Genomic DNA, 17,501 nt, shown 5'->3' on the forward strand with positions numbered 1-17,501 from the left:
AAGCTAAGCAGGCCAGATTGAAGAGAGCTTTCTAAATGTGGACAAAATATACATTGTAGAGCAGACATGAGCAAAGCCAAATTTGAAGTTTTCATATCGTTAGATTTGGAACAAAAAGACACTGACTCTTTCTTCTTTCTTGTTCCAACTAAGTGTGGCAGAATAAAATTTAGTGTAAGCACTAGATTATTTTTATTACTGAAATAGATCAGATCATGGATTCTTGCAATTTGTCATTTGTATTATTTTAAAACTTAAATCCAAACCCGAACCTTAATAGTTAATCGAAGAGATAACCTTTCTCCAATTTAAAATGTCATTTAGTGACCAAAAGTAGAACATTAATTTTCAAATTAAACAAAGTTCTTGCCATAAGAGAATAATGAAGAATGGTCAGGGATATAAGAATATTAACTTCTACTTGCCAATGTTTACCAACCTTCTTAAATAAATAGTGACACTCAAAATTTGAATCCAGAAAGCTAGTTACCACATAAATGACAGGAAATAGGAAAAGAATGTATGTTTTCCCAATGTGCAAGCCTACATTTTCGAATCATTATATCAACAGAAAATTGTTGTTATGATATACATTTATTAAAGCTTTTCAAAACCATAACTTAATCAGCATGGTTTTCTCCTACTGGTAATCTAAGTAGGCATGTTTATCTCAAGATCATGTATTATATTTAATCTTTTATCAATGATTTGTGATAGATACTCCAGTCTGGCCAAGCATAGTCTCCATTAAACACCTGGGCCAATTTGTCAAGTCATAAACTTTGCTCATAATACCATCACTTGTATTAAGTATCAAACTAAAGCTATGACAGGTACATAGAGAAAAAGTGAAGGGACTTGTGATGAATGCCATTATCAAGAAACTTTTCTTTAAAAAGCTAAGATTGAAAAAGGTCATTATACTTCTTTTTTTGTTCTTAAATACCTAACCTAGGAAAAGTCCTATTAAAATCTGTTGGTAAATTCATTAAATTTTGAACACGTTAAAATATTTTTAAAGTTCCTTTTAATGAAGTAGTACTCTTCTGCAAGATGCTAAGGAAACGTAAAGTTTCTAACACATTCACTTCATGACAGAAATCTTAATTGGCTTTGTTTCTTCTGTGACAGGAATTCCCAGGGGTCTTTCTGCCATGATCCCCACACCTCTAGAGTCTGTTGAAGTCTGTTGCACACCCCTTCTAAGAATTTTGAAATGCATAGGACTGCAAAAGAAAATTATACTGAAATTCAGTAAACTTTTAAAGCATAGTAAGTTCGGGGACCCTTGGGCTAAGAATCTCAATTTTATCTAAATATTGTCAGTACCAATAGATTATCTACAAAGAAATTCATTTTATTAAGTATTCTTATAAACCAAGATAATAGTAAATAAATGATTCACTATTACTAAAAGAACTACTTATTATGGAGTACAAATACACATAATACAAATATTGACAAAAGAAAAAAATATAGCTTGATGCCATTTTGACTTACATATTATATATTAGTCTCTTATTATATTAGTCTTTTCCACAGAAATCAATGCGCTGCTGCTGTCAACCTGGTGACATGCTCCTTTATATTTAAGAACTGTGGTTCATGTAGTATTTTTGGCATGCTGTTATGTTAAAAAAAATTAGGAAATGCTTATTTCTTAGGTATCTGTAAAAAGCTTCCAGACAGACATGATGGCTAGTGAACTCAAGTGTTAGATTTGAAGTCACAAGATTCATATTCAAATCCCACCCTCAGATAATCACTAATTGCATGATCTGGGGAAGTTGTGTAACTTTTTTTGAATACCAGTTTTGTCATTTGTAAAGATGAGAAGGGGGATGGAAGAGTTTGAACTAGAAAGCTAATGTCAGCCACTATTTGCTAAGCATCTACTATGTTCTAGCACTGTGTTAAATGTTAAATCCCGTGGACAAAAAGAGGGAAAGGAAGGATTACTTGCTCTCAAGTATCTCATAATCTAATGGAAATGACTATAGGTAAGATATATATACAGGAAAAAATAGAGATAATCATGAAGGGATAGCACTAGCACTGGGAGGGTTTGGGCAAAGTTTCTTGTTTCTGGAAGGGATAACACCACCATCTACATTACAGCAAAATCACAGAATAACACTAATTACATATATTAATATTAATATATATTAACTAAATTACTGTATCTTAAAAAAGTCTAATAAAACTATTTGTGTGTAAAGTTTTACTAAGTAGATATTTCTCTACCGAACAAAGCAAGAAGTTCTTAATCTTTTTGATATTATGGACTTCAGTTTGGTAAAATCTATGCGTTGTCAGAATATTATTGTTGTTTTTTTTGGAAATACACAAAACACATAAAAATACATAAGGCTACAAAAAGAAAACCAATTATACTGAAATGCAATTATGAAAACTTTAAAAAAAATGTTCAGATTAACAACCTTTGCTCTAGATTACCTACACAATTTGTCATATGATTTTGATTAGTTAGAAAAGTTGTTCATTGCTTTATCCTCCAATCCCCAACCTGTGTCCTTTTCCCAAATACAAACATTTTCAAACACAAAAACTTTTGCAAATTCACCAGAAAACAAAGTCTACACTTAAAACATTCTGCCTCAAAATTATTAAGCATCCTTTTCTAATCCTAAAGAAAAAAAACAGGATAAAAGAAAACGCCAAGGATACTTTTAATCAAATCTCTTTATGTAGCTCTGAGGAACATATATAGTCCTTAAGTATTCATAAGCAGAAATATCCAGTGTTATGAGTAATGAAGTAGAATTTAAAACAAACTTATTACCATTCATTTGTATGGCTTTGACAGAAGATCAATTTGAGAGGAAGAAAAAAACATGGTATGATAGTGAATTGCACTTGAGAAAGGTTCAGACAGAAGAGGAAAAATGACAGTTAATATTTTCTTTTGGTTTTTTTAAAGTTAGGCATTTCCTAGTACTATAAGGCTATATTCAGCAAGGCTTCTTCAGTAGCTTCTCAAGTAACAATTTACCTAATCAGTGTAGCAATCAAAGAAAAGATTTCATGTTTACTGATTGCATTAATCAAAAATCACTTTTCAAATGCAGTTAATTGACAAGTTTACTGACAAAATTAAAGTAAAAAATCAAATACTGAAGACTGCAAAAACCAATTATGCCATTTACAATAAATACTGGAGACTGTACTTGACTCCAACAAGTTATCAGCACAGGAACAATTATTCATCAGCTGAAAATTGACACATCAAAGTCAAATCAGAGAACAAAAGTAAGAAACACCCACAACTGACACTTGAAAAAGAGTGGCGGTCTGATTGACCGAACTGCCCTTCTTGAGCCCAATTTCATATGATCACATACAAAACCCCACACAACTATAACACTAAGGATATTTAAAAGAACTAATAAATCAGTATAAATGTGAAATTTCCTAAGAATAATCGATAGTGCTGACAGAAAATTTCAGAATAGTTTAAACTACATTAACTAGAAGAGAATAAATAAGTTTTTTGCATAAAGCACCACACTATTTTCCAATTTTAAATAACACTACTTTCAAACTATATTTATAAAGATGCTGCCTCTGCTCTTGATAACAATTTTAAATCTTTAAGTTATAGGTATAAACTTTCAAATGTAGAGGGAAATTTATTACTCACTGAGGAATTTCTTTATACCATTGAAATCACAGGCCCAGAGTCTCTATCAGTAAACTTAAAGAATTAACTTTATAAATATGAAGAAAAGATTCTGATTACAAGAAACTCAAAATAAATAGTAAGAAGTAAGCATTATTAAGGAAAGAGGTCAAATACTGAGAAATCATCCTTCCTTCTAAGTACTTTCTAGCTTGTGTTACATAGTAAAATAGATAAGCAAGAAAGTTTTAGACTTAAAACATCCACTCTGTCCCAGAATTTTATCTTTATATGGGAAACAAAGGAATGATTTGCGTGTTGAGTTGGCTACTTTTCATTAAAAGATACAATATAGCACAAGGAAGAGGGTGTTGGACCTGAAGTTAGGAGAAATCTGAGTTCACATCCCATTTCTGATACTTACTAGTTGTATACCATGGGCAACCTTTGAGTATTAAGATTCCTCATCTGTAAAATAGGGATAATAATATTCACAGTACCTATCTCATGGGATTGTTGGGAAGCTCAAATGAGATAAGAGCAAAATAGTTAATATTTATATAGTGCTTTAAAGGTTGGAAAACACTTTACATATTTCATCAAAGATAATGCATGTAAATTACTTTGTAATCCTTAAAACTCCACATAATGGTCAATTATTATTATGCTGACCTAAAAAAATTAGGTCTCCCTAAATTCCTCTAGTCTTTCCCTATAATCTATTACTAAATAAACAATTAAATGTATCTAAACACTTCTTGAATCTATATATATTTTCAATTTACATCTAAGCAGTGTAGCAATAAAAAGAGTTCATATTTACTGATCGCATTAATCGATAATCACTTCAAATTCATTTAACTGACAAGTTTACTGATTTAAAATTAAAGTCTCAAAATCAGACATTGTGACTGCAAAAATCAAATATGCCATTCATAACTGATCCTCAAGACTATACTTGACTCCAACAAGACATCAGCTATGGGACAATTTGGAATTCTATCTTAAAAGTACTATTCCTGAAACACTATATAGAGTTCTCTTGTTCTGGGGCTTCTGTTGAATAGTGAACTTGATTTTACAGTGTAAATAATATAACTTCTCTCTGTCTACAGATTGCCATTGACAACATTCTTAACTTTTGCTTTGCCACTGGACTTTGTTAACTCTGGAGGAGACAGTGAGGCTGATGACGTCTCTGTCTCACTTAAATCCAATTCATACACAAGTCAAAATTTTGCCCTCATGATGTCGTTGGTATTTTTTGAGGATGAAGGAAAAAAACAACATCCTTAAAATGTATATGTATCTGTAATACTAACAATAATGAATCAAAAAGGTGTCAGAAAAAACCTTATAGACAAATGCATAATTATTTTTAAACCTTGCAAAAGAGGTAGACAATGCTTTACATTAAATGGACTGTTCTGCACACCTCTACATACACAATGATTTTTATAAGCATTTGTCTGTAGATATGGGGAGAAGAAGAGAGCCAGGACCTACAAGGGGCCAGGGTCAGAGAAGCTGAAGCAGTAAAGGGAACACACAGGGGTCTGAGTAGTCCCTTGGGCACCTGGCTAGACTGAGAGGAAGAATATCCTAAGGGCAAAATTGTGGGAGCTGGACATGAACAAAAATAATGGAGGATGGAGAGGGACAAGGGATCAGGGACAGACATGTAGTATCTGAAAGTTGATCAACAGGAAACAGAAACACAGGATAATGGAGTGTTTAAATGTCTCCTATCTTTATACCAGAAGTCTTAAGGCAAGCCCCTGAACCAGAGGTAACTTCTGCCCTGTTTGTCCATTCCTCTGCTTTTACTTGGAACTTTTTTTTTTTTTGTTTTTTTCTAGTTTTTTTTTTTTTTTTTTCTTGGCCAAGGGAGGGGAAGGGGAAGGAGAGTGTTGAGGAGGGGCCAATGTGAAGCTTAGGGGATACAGAGAGCGAGACGAGAAAGCGAGAGAAGAGAGCGAGAGCAAATGCTAGCAAGAGAGCTTGTAAGAACACAGCACTATGCAATAAAAGTAACTTTTTTAAAAAATACAGATCTCTAATTCTTTATGTAAAGTCAAATTTGCATTAATGTAAATTTATATGAAATAAGAACTATCTATAGATTTCTTTTGAATATGAAATTGAAGAAAATACTTTTGAGATGTTATATATTTAAAATAAAAAAAAACCATTTTGGTGTCTCCTCAGTATCAAAGGCATAAGGAAAATAAAGTAGATGGACTTCTAAGGTCTTATTTAACTCTATCTAATTGCAATGATAAAAATTTCCAGTATAATTAAAATATGACACATGATGCTAAAAGACAGGTGCAAAAATCTTAAATCAGTTTTTTTTAAATTTTCTCCTGTTGTACAATGGACTTCTCTATCCCCATATTTTAATTTGTACTCCCACCGTTTTCTTTGATTTCCACATTTTATTTTTAAAAAAAGGAAAAATGCTTTTCCTTATCTTTGTTACTATAATGATTTTAAGTCATCTACACTCCCTTATGACTCTATCATGTTTATAAATCTCACTCTACCTTTCTGACAAAATCTGAGACTTCAAATTCATGCTGTCAATTCTTCTTAACATCTTTACCATAATTCATTTATGTTCACAATTGTAACTAACTCCAATCTCTACCCCCACATTAGACACACCTCCTAAGTCAATCTCAAAGAACTGCAATTTCTAAAGTATTCAACTTAAAATTTTTACCTACCTGGATCTTCAATCTTTCCCCCAAAAAACTCATTTCTCACAGAAAAATGAGCTCTTTATCTTCATGAGGACTTTTACTTTACCTAGATTTTCCCAGTAAGTCTATTCTGACTTTGCTTCTCTACCCAATTCTGATCCTATCATCTATCACTTTAATGGTTCATTAGCCACATTAACCTCCTTATCACACCCTGTTTGGTTAATCTTTAACTTGAGTTACTCTGAGTAGTATGACTATCCACTTGAAAAAAAAAAAAAAAATCCTGTTCCCTAACAGAAAAAAAGTAAAAAATTCTTGGTCACCTTTCAAACTTTTTCAGCAGAAGCCAAATTAGGCAATGACTATTGCTCAGCAACTGTCTATTTTTCTAAGTACTGATTCTCTGTACCAATGTTCACAATATTCTAAACTTGTCTCTCAAGTTTCCAGCTGCACCTCAAATAACCATGCCATTATATACACAGGACCTAGACTAATCCCCTTAATGGACAGTGTTAGATTTCAGCTTTTCTACCCTTTAAACCTTCACTTTTAAGTGACTATAAGGTGAAACTCAACTTTGTGAGGCTATCATTAAAAAAAGCAAAACAGTGATCTACCAAGACAATAGATTATAGAAAAAAAGAGGGGATATTTTGCTTTTCTTTAATAAAATTGTGGTGATAAAGCAATGCCTTTTAACTGATCCTCTTACATGCAGTCACTTCTACTGCAGAGTTGATCATCAGAAACCATAGGGATGACCATGTGATTTGTCTGCTTGAGAAGTTCTAGTAGCTTCCTCTTATATCTAGAATAAAACAAACTCTTGTTTGACTTTGGAAGTCTTTCACCCTCTAGTTCTAGCCTCCCTCTCCAAAACTCCTAAACAGGCTCTTCACCTATTAGATGTTCCAGGCAAATAAGCCTCTTTACTGATATCAGGCATCCTGGTATTCCCGAAATGTACTTGTTCTGATTCCCTTCACTACAGACAGAATCTCTAGTTTCTTTCAAAACTTAGTTCAAATGTGATGCTATACAGGAATCCTTTTCTAATTCTATTCTGCTCAAATAGTTCCTTCTCTCAGAAATTACTTCATATGTTTTTTATTTAATTTCCTACAAGCTTTGTTTTTTTTTCCTCTCCCCCTCCCCACCCAAAGGAATATAAGTACCTTGAAAGAACTGACTGTTTTGTTCTTGTTATGTATTTGCACAGCTGGTGCTCAAAAAGTATAGGCTAAATTAATGTGAATTTTCAGTATCATTATCTAGTCTACTCTTTCTTTCTAATATGAAGAATCCATAATCTTTTCTTCTGTTACTATCTTTTAATCTGACTAAAAGAAGTTTAAGGCCTCAACTATTCTTAAAAACAAAATTTAAAAAACTAACTTCCCTTCAAACATGCTACACCCTCTTCCTTTTCATAATAAAAAAGTAATTCTAAATGCTCAAAAGGACTACAATTTAAATTGCGCATTAAAGGGTTTGTAAAGAATTTTACATGTGTTATCTCATTTAATACTCATAAATTCTTTGAGGTAAGTGCTACTAATGATCCCCATTTTATAGATTAAACTTATCAAGCACATGACTGACTACTCCAACTAACACTGCAATAAGAAAAATGCTTAATACCCAGAAAATTGGCAAAGATTTAAAAAAAAAAAATAGCTAATGACGAAGGAGCCCTGGAAAAGCAAGCATATTAATACTCTATAAAATGAGAAAGTATTCTAGAAAGCAAGTGAAAAACCAGGAAACCCATGAAAGTGATCATAAGACTATTAAGAGACTTAAGCAAAACACATGGGATCAAACAGCTGTCAGGAATGGGGAAAAACAGAATTTCTATAGTAGGATATGATATTTCTTAAAATGGCACTTTGATGAAAATATCGCGATATGAAATCCAAAGAACAGTTCAAATGAATTTCTTAATTCATTATACCAGCCTCAATAATTTCTGCAAATGAAAGAACTACAAAGCACTAAAAAGTAAGCTACAAGTGATTGAAAAACAGAACTAAAAAAAAAAAAAAAAAATTTGAGTAGGATTGTAGTTACCAATAGATGTCATGTGCCAACTATTGTTTTTTTTGATAATAAAAGTAAAGTATAAACATTCTTATGCTATCTCTAAAAATCCAAAAGCAAATTATCATATTAAATGAAAAGCAAATTGAGTATAAGCCTATTCAACGCTAAAATCATAATACAAAAACCCAAACCAGCATCTTTTAATAAATTGCTGGTACCAATTTGTAACTGCTAAACAAAAGTAAAATTATTTTTGTGAAGAAAATAAAAACCTTTTAAAAATAAAATTATAGAGGAAGTAATAACTTACTTGACATAAGCTTTGGAATCTGTGCTTGTCCTCTTATCATTGGCCTGTATAAATTTCCCTGGTAATTTCCAGGTGGTGCAGCATTGCTGTAAGGTCCACCTCCTGGACCTCTTGGCATGACGTGACTATAATGTACAAAAAAAAATAATTAAAATTAGAAAAATTTTTAAAAAACATAAATGACAATTTTGTTCAAATCATTTAATCAGGAACTCCCTATCTACCTCAAGGATCAAATACAAACTCTTAAGAAACTGCTCCAACTTAGTTTTCTATATTGTGATATACATCATTCCACCTCAACCATTCTATGATCTAGCCAAAGTGGCCATCTTGTTGGTTGGATGTTATTCTTAGTGCTCAAAAGGAACCAAAATTACATCATCACATTGGAGTCAAGGTAAATGACGCGTCTAACTACGGCTAATCAGACTAGTACCAGCTTGGAAGGTTCTATAGTCAAACACAAAAAGTCTATATGAAGGTTCAAAGGGGATTCCTTTCTAAATTTGTGCATCACCCATTTCTTTTGAGCTAATGCTGTTCTGTTTTACTTCAAGAGCACAGTGTCTTTTTTTTTTTATATAGGCACACCATGCTGTGCAGTCCTGTGCCAGTGTCTCTTATGTCTCACAATGATTCCAAAGTTCTTCAGTAAGACTTTGTATTGTTTCTTTTGACCTCTGTGTGAACACTTGCTTTGTCTAAGTTCTTTATAAACTAGTTTTTTAGACAAACTTACATTTAGTATTTGAGTAACTTGGTGAGCTTACTGACGTTTCACTCTTTGTACCAGAGTCTGAATGCTTGGCAATTCAGTTCAACAAATGATCTTGGTGCCTTGAACCTTATCTTGCCAGGTATTCTTCAAAATCTTCCTAAGACAAACAAATTTTCTAGCATATAGACTAATATATTGTCCAGGTTTTAACAATGTCAAAGGTTTTAAAAATGAGGTCAGCACAATGATTCTGTAGATCTTCAGCTTCTTCTCTTTTACCCTTTCTTTCAGAGTCCTCAAACACTGATTCTGTAGATCTTCAGCTTCTTCTCTTTTACCCTTTCTTTCAGAGTCCTCAAACACTGAGCTAGCTCTAGTAATATGTACCCTGAAATATTAATTAATTTTAATCTATGTGTACATCACTGGAAAGTATACTATATCAAGGAAAGGGAACATATTCACAGCATTCAAAAATTCTCCCTTTGCTATAAATGAGGGTTACATGCATGGACAGTGTGGAGAACTTATGTTTTCTTGGTGCTAGCATGTCAAAATTTGCATAAATGGCAAGGAACTGATTCATACGTTGTTGCAGCTAAGCTTCAAAGTCTGCAATGAGTGCACAATCACCTATCAAGAAAAGGTTATGTACCAGCCCCTCCTCCATTTTATTCGTGGCTTGTAGATTTTTCAAGTTGAATAATTTACTATCAATGCTTCCTTTTCTGTTTTTTAGCATGACATTTTCATTAGTGTTATTGTCAGATGCTTTCAATGAGGATGATCCTAGCAACAAGGTCAACTACTACATTGACAATGCATCTAATATATTTCATATATAGAAGAGAGATGAAATAAATTAAAAAGTCACATAATACTGCTAGAGTCCTTTGACTTGTCTGCATCCCTTTTATTCTAATCATTAAAGTTATAACAGTAAAAGATTATAGTTTAAATCATTTTAAAAGTTTTTTAAAAAGGGCAGTATGAGCAAATTTTAAAATATTTCACAGGAAAAAAAGCATCAAAAAATTGAAGACATGAACATATTATAGGTTTCCATTCAAAATTTAGATTACATTCCATTACTTTTCCTAATTGAAGCTTTTTATTTTCAAAACATGTAAGAATAATTCCAATACCCCCCCACACCCCTAGATGCCACTCCACTAGATGGCAAATAATCCAAAATATATGTTAAACATGACAAAAATATATATAAACTGAATATGGATATACATACTTAAACAATTATTTTGCTGCAAAAGAAAAATCTGATCAAAATAAAAATGAGAAAGAAAATAAAATTCAAGCAAACAACAAAAGAAGTGAAAATGCTATGTTGTGATCCACACCCAGTTCCCACAGTCCTCTCTCTGAGTGTAGATGGTTCTCATCATCACAAGATCATTGAAATTGGCCTGAACCATCTCACTGTTGAGAAGAGCCACATCCATCAGAATTAATCATCATATAATCTTGTTGTCATATATTACGATTTCCTGGTTCTGCTCATTTCACTTAGCATCAGTTCATGTAAGTCTCTCCAGGCTTTCTCTGAAATCATGTTGGTCATTTCTTATAGAACAATAATATTCCATAACATTGATACACCATAACTTAATTAGCCATTTAACAATTGAGGGACATCCACTCAGTTTCCAGTTTCTTGCCACTATAAAAAGAGCTGCCACAAACATTTTTGTACACACGGGTCCCTTTTCCTCCTTTAAGATCTCTTTGGAATATAAGCCCAGTAGAAAAACTACTGGATCAAAGAGTATGCAGAGTTTGATATCCCTTTAAGCATAGTTCCAAATTGCTCTCTAGAATGGCTAGATTAGTTCACAACTTCACCAACAATGCATTAGTATCCCAGTTTTCCCATATCCCCTCCAACATTTGTCATTATCTTTTCCTGTCATCTTAGGCAATCTGAGAGGTGTGTAGTGGTATCTCAGAGTTGTCTTAATTTGCATTTCTCTGATCAACAGTGATTTAGAGCACCTTTTCATATGACTAGAGATGGTTTCAATTTCTTAATCTGAAAATTGTCTATTCATGTCCTTTTGACTATCAACTGGAGAATGGCTTGAATTCTTACAAATTTGAGTTAATTCTCTATGTATTTTAGAATTGAGGCCTTTATCAGAATCCTTGAAAGTAAAAATGTTTTCCAGTTTATTACTTCTAATTTTTATTTTTATTTATTCTAATTTTATTACTTCTAACCTTGTCAGTTTTGCTCATTCAAAATTATCTATTTGCGTTCAATAATGAGCTCCAGTTCTTTAATCACAAATTCCTGCCTTCTCCCCAGATCTGAGAGGTAAATTATCCTGTCCTCCTAATTTACTTATAATATCACTCTGTATGCCTAAATCATGAACCCATTTCAGATCTTATCTTGATATACGGTGTTAGATGTAGGTCAATGCCTAGTTTCTGCCACATTAGTTAGTATCCAATTGTCTCAGAAGTTTTTAATCAAATAGTGTGTTCTTAATCCAAACGCTGGGGTCTTTTGAGTTTGTCAAACACTGGATTACTATAGTCATTGACTATTTTGTTCTGTGATGCTAACCTATTCCACTGAAAAACTACTCTATTTCTTATCCAATAACAAATGGTTTTGATGTCCACTGATTTGTAATACAGTTTTATATCAGGTACAACTAGACATCTTCATTTGCTTCCCCCTTATCCCCCTCCACATTAATTCTTGACCTTCTCTTCTGCCAGATGAACTTGGTTATTTTTTTCTAGATCAATAAAATAATTCCTTTGGAGTTTGATTGATATGGCACTAAATAAGTAATTTAGGTAGTATTGTCATTTTTATTACATTCGTTTGGCCTATCCATGAGCACTTGATGTTTTTCCAATTGATTAGATCTGACTTTATTTGTGTAGAAAGTATTTTGTAGTTGTGTTCATATAGTTCCTGACTTTGCCTTGGCAGATGGGCTCCCAAATATTTCATATTATCAACAAGTATTTTAAATGGAATTTTTCTTTTTATCTCTTGCTGTTGCACTTTGTTGGTAATATATAAAAATGCTGATAACTTATGTGGATTTATTTTGTATCCTGTGACTTTGCTAAAGTTGTGAATTGTTTCTAGTAGTTTTGTAGTTAATTTTCTAGGATTCTCTAAGTATGTTATAAAAACATCTGCAGAGTGATAATTTGGTTTCCTCATTACCTACTTTAATTCCTTTAATCTCTTTTCTTCTCTTACTGCCAAAGCTAATATTTCTAATATAATGTTGATGGTGGGCAACCCTGTTTTCATCCTTGATCTTACTGGCAATGGTACTAGTTTGTGCTCATTACATATGATGCTTGCTGATTTTAGATAAATGCTACTCATCGTTTTAAGGAAAACTCCATTTACTCTATACTCTCTAGTGTTTTTAATAGGAATGAGTGTTGGATACTATCAAATGCTTTTTCTGCATCTATTGAGATAATCATATGATTTTTGTTAGTTGAGTTATTGATAGTCAATTATGCTAATAGTTTTCCTAATGTTGAACCAGCCCTGTATCCCTGGTGTAAATCCTACTTGGTCATTGGTGTATTATTCTAGAGATGATTTTCTGTAATCTCTTTGCTAATATTTAATTCAAGATTTTTGCATCAATACTCAGTAGGGAAATTGATCAACAATTTTCTTTCTCTATTTTCACCCTACCTGGTTTAGGTTTCAGCATCATATCTGTGTCTTAAAAGGAATTTGGTAAGACTCCTTTCCCTATTTTTTCCTTATTTTTGTATAGTATTAGAATTAATTATCCTCTAAATGTTTAGTAGAATTCATATTTAAATCCATGTGGTCCTGGAGATTTTTTGTTAGGGAATTGATTAATAGCTTTTTCTAAAATGGGACTATTTAAGTAATTTATTTCCTCTAATGTAAATCTGAGCAATCTATATTTTTGTAGATATTGCTCCATTTCACTTAGATTATCAAATTAATTGCCATATAGTTGGTCAAAATAACTCCTAATTATTGCGCTAATTTCCTCTTCATTGATGAAAAGTTCTCCAATTTCATTTGAGACTAACAATTTGATTTTCTTTCCTTTTTCTAATCAAATTAACTAAAAGTGTATCTATTTTGTTGGTTTTTTTCATAAAACCAATTTTTAATTTTATTAATTCAATAGTTTTTCTTCTTTTAAGTTTATTATTCTCCCCTTTTATCATCAGAATTTCAAATTTAATTAGAGGTTTTAAATTTGTTGTTTTTCTAGCTTTTTTAGTTGCATGCCCAATACATTGATCTTCTCTTTCTCTATTTTATGCAAATAAACATCTAGAAATATAAAATTTCCCTTAATAATTGCTTTGGCTGCATCCCACAAATTTTGGTATGGTGTTTCATTATTGTCATTCTCTTGGATGAAATTACAGATTGTGCCTATGATATGTTGTTTTACCCATTTATTCTTTAGGATTAGATTATTTAGTTTCCAATTAATTTTTGGTCTATTTTCCCTTGGCCTTTTGTTGCATCATGATCTTAAAAAAAAAAATGCATTTACTATTTCTGTCTTTCTGCATTTGATTTTAAGGTACATTCCATCAATTTTTTAAGGTAAATTTAAAATAATTTTACTACTGAGTACCATTAAGCATTAGTGCTAAGATTATTTATTATTTTCCAGTTACAAAAAAAAAAAAAAAAAAAAAAAAAGACTTGGGGAAGAAAAGTATACAAGGAAATGGTCAGAGCATTACTTACCCTAGTGTCCTAAATGCTGACTGATCTAAGTGAACTGGCCTGCGGTCTCGATTAAAACCAAGCTGTGGTCTCCATTGCCTTCCATTGCTGGATTTTTCCCAATCACCAGGTTTGAGTACATTTGCAGGTTTTCTGAATATTTGAAAATTCAACATCTTAGTTGCATACAAGTTAACTACTGGTATGAAAAGTCTAGATAGTTTTTGAAGGGGGGGGGGGGGGGGGGAAGCTTAGTTACCTTGCTCCTGGTAGCACTGTAGCTTTAAAAATGTAATCATCAGCAAACTGTGGATCTTTAAAATTAATACTGAAAAAGAGAAAACAAGTACTTTAATGAAAAGGTCAGATTAAAGACAACTTGTAAATCATTTATTTAAACTTTCAAATGGCTGTATTAATGTGAATGACTGAATTTCATGGATACCTAAATTTCCAGTTAATGATTTCTCCATTAAGGCATTTTCCTTTTTGAGGCAATCAGAGTTAAGTAACTTGCCCAGGGTTACACAGCTAGTAATATCAAAGTCTGGATTTGAGGCTGGATTTGAACTCAGATCCTCTCCTGGCTCCAAGGCCAATGCTCTATCTTATTGCACTACCTTACCTAGCTGTTCCTGGTACTTTTCTTTTCAAATTGATACCAGTCAACAGTAATTGTTTACTGTCTTTTGTGTCAAAAGCACTAGGACAGGAGAATTACAGAATAATAGAAGAAGCTTTAAAGATGTTTATAATTTAAAATTTAAATCCATTATTACACTATATTGGAAACAGGATAAACTTTTAAAAAGGTTAACAAATCTTTAGATCTGTTTATATATAGTGAGGATCTCTCTTTAGCATTTAGTAGGAGTTAAGTCCTATTACAATAAAGGTCTTCAAAAGACTGCAATTTTTTATTTTAAAGAAAAAGTAGTTTTTATAAATAAAACTTTGTTTTATTGTCCATTTCACTGAAAGGGGATTTGATTTGTATGTCTATTTTTAAGGTCATAAAATTCAGTCTGTGTAAAAGATAAAGGCAGTATCACAAAGTGAGAATTTATTAATAACTTATTGATTACTAAAGAATTTATAATTTTGAACAGTTCAAATTAACTACGATCAAAAGTCATTCAATTATAAAAACAAGCAATTTGTGTACAATAATGAAAAAAAAGAAATGGTCTACTTTGAAAAAAATTTGCTCTCATCTTAATATGCAAATACCATTGTTGGCAACTAGCTTTTCTGGGATAAATGATAACTAATTGCAGAATACTACAAAAGGATGCTTATAAAAAACAAAACAAAACAAAAAAACAACCCAGTCTAAGCTTATTTAATTGTCTTTATTATTTCTCTTCCCTTTCCTCTAGTTCTATTGAGCACTATACTTTATCCACAGCCAAAAAAACCCCACAAAAAACCCAAAACAAAACAAAACAAAAATCTATTCTTAGCTATTTGCAATAATGATAGGGAATAATAAAAACAGTGAGCAATTCCAAATAGATAATTATATGTCTTTTCAATGTATTTTTGGATTTTTTCCATTTAAGGTATATCTTATGTTTTAAGAAATAAACTTATAATTTGTATTAAGGCTTTTTGTTCTTTACATCACCTTCCTTTCTTTTCCTCCCTCCTCTAACAAATAAACCATCTTTTATAACAAAGAATAAGAGAAAAAAGGCCAAACCCAAACAACCTGACAGACAGCATAAGCAGTATTCCATATCTATGGTCCCCACCTCTGCAAAGAATTGAGGATGATATATTTTCTTCAAAGTCAAGTTTACATTATGGTCATAGTAAAACAGCTTTTTATTTAGAATGAACTTTAAATCAAATCTAGTATATACCATGAAAGAGGTAGCATACAGTTTTGAAATTCAGTTTCTTGCAATTCTCCTCTGGAATTTATCACTTCTAACACATGGAGGGTTAATAGATGATTAAGTTTATTTAAAAAAAAAAAAAAAAAACTGTTTTTAAATAGAAATAACTGACTACCAAGTAAGGAACCAATAAAACAGCTAAATTCTAAATATGCATCCTGATGGAAGAGTATATTTACCTTTTAACAGATAATTGAAAGAATATTCAATTTATTCATGCAATATTCCCAAGCTCTGAGACAATGGAAAAAATATACAAGATTCCCTATATCTTCCTTCTCACATTATAAGAAAAAGAATATAAATATAAATAGTACATATAAAACAAACAAAAAAGTCTAAACGGTTGTATTTAAATAATTCTATTATTTAACAAATGCCTTGCTATTCTCCATTGATTAACTAAATATCCTATTATTCCAGAGAAAGTAAAGAATTTATTTACCCTTAAAATCATGGGACCATAAATATAGAGCTAGAGAGAAGTTCAAAAGTCATGATAATCAAACCTTTCATTTTACAAATGAAAACACTGAGGCTCAAGAAGTCACTATAGATAAATTTCTTCAACAATGATGCAATAATGGGGGTGGGTGAGGGAACTGGGTGGGACATAGCCTTCCCTATTAAATTCCATTCTAGGGAATCCTGATGTTAAAATGGCAATTTCTAAAATTGTATACTAAAATGATAAATTGTTTTTACATTTTAAGAAAAAGATACATAAAACGCAAACTTTTTCATCATACATTACTTAAAATTTTCTAAGTATAATTAATCCCAAGGAATAAAATTTATATAAATTCAAATATAATTCATAACTGATAATTTTTCCATTTTTGCAAGGTAAAAAAAAGATGAAGTTTTTAAATTAAAGGCAGACTTTTTGCCCCAAAGTCTCTTTTTTACTAATAACAACATTCCTTTTTTTTTTTTTTTTTTTTTTTTAAAGAACTTGAGAAAGAGAACATTTCTAGCATGTGACATAAGGCAGTAGAAAGAGCACTGCATCTGATGTTAGAAGGGCCTGGATAGACTATGCTCTATCACTGACTGCCTCTGTGACTATGGACAAGTCACTTCACCTTGATAAGTCTTTACTGTTTTGTTTTTCAAACGAAGGGACAGAACTAGTTTCCCCATGAGGTCCCTTCTGGCTCTGAATTTATAAAATTTGGGGATCACACATATGCCTCTCAATAGAACAACCTTATATTGCCTAGGATTCAGGTTAACTGAAATGATATTGTACTTTTTTAACTCTTAATATAGTTTTATCCAAAATATACTTTGAATATAATTCTACTAATAGGAGATAAGGTGCTCCTGAAATTCAAGATGAAGTGATTTTGTACAAATAAACACAAGTTTCACAACCTCATAACATAAAATATATTTTCTATTTTTAATGGCCAAGATTTCCCACTCAGATTTTATTTAAGT

General features: G+C 31.7%; 1 protein-coding gene across 2 annotated transcripts in view; it reads right to left on the reverse strand.

The window, feature by feature from the left end:
- Positions 1–17,501, reverse strand: part of XRN2 (5'-3' exoribonuclease 2) — a 97,935-nt gene that overhangs the window by 8,841 nt on the left and 71,593 nt on the right. For both annotated transcript variants that reach the window (XM_074287739.1, XM_074287738.1), the window contains 3 exons: positions 14,417–14,485; positions 14,179–14,310; positions 8,705–8,829 (listed from right to left, as the gene is read on the reverse strand). In XM_074287739.1, the coding sequence (XP_074143840.1) occupies positions 8,705–8,829; positions 14,179–14,310; positions 14,417–14,485 (326 nt within the window). The remainder of the gene's footprint in view (positions 1–8,704; positions 8,830–14,178; positions 14,311–14,416; positions 14,486–17,501) is intronic.

The sequence above is a fragment of the Sminthopsis crassicaudata genome, chromosome 2, assembly GCF_048593235.1.
Source record: "Sminthopsis crassicaudata isolate SCR6 chromosome 2, ASM4859323v1, whole genome shotgun sequence".
Taxonomy (NCBI): Eukaryota; Metazoa; Chordata; class Mammalia; order Dasyuromorphia; family Dasyuridae; genus Sminthopsis; species Sminthopsis crassicaudata.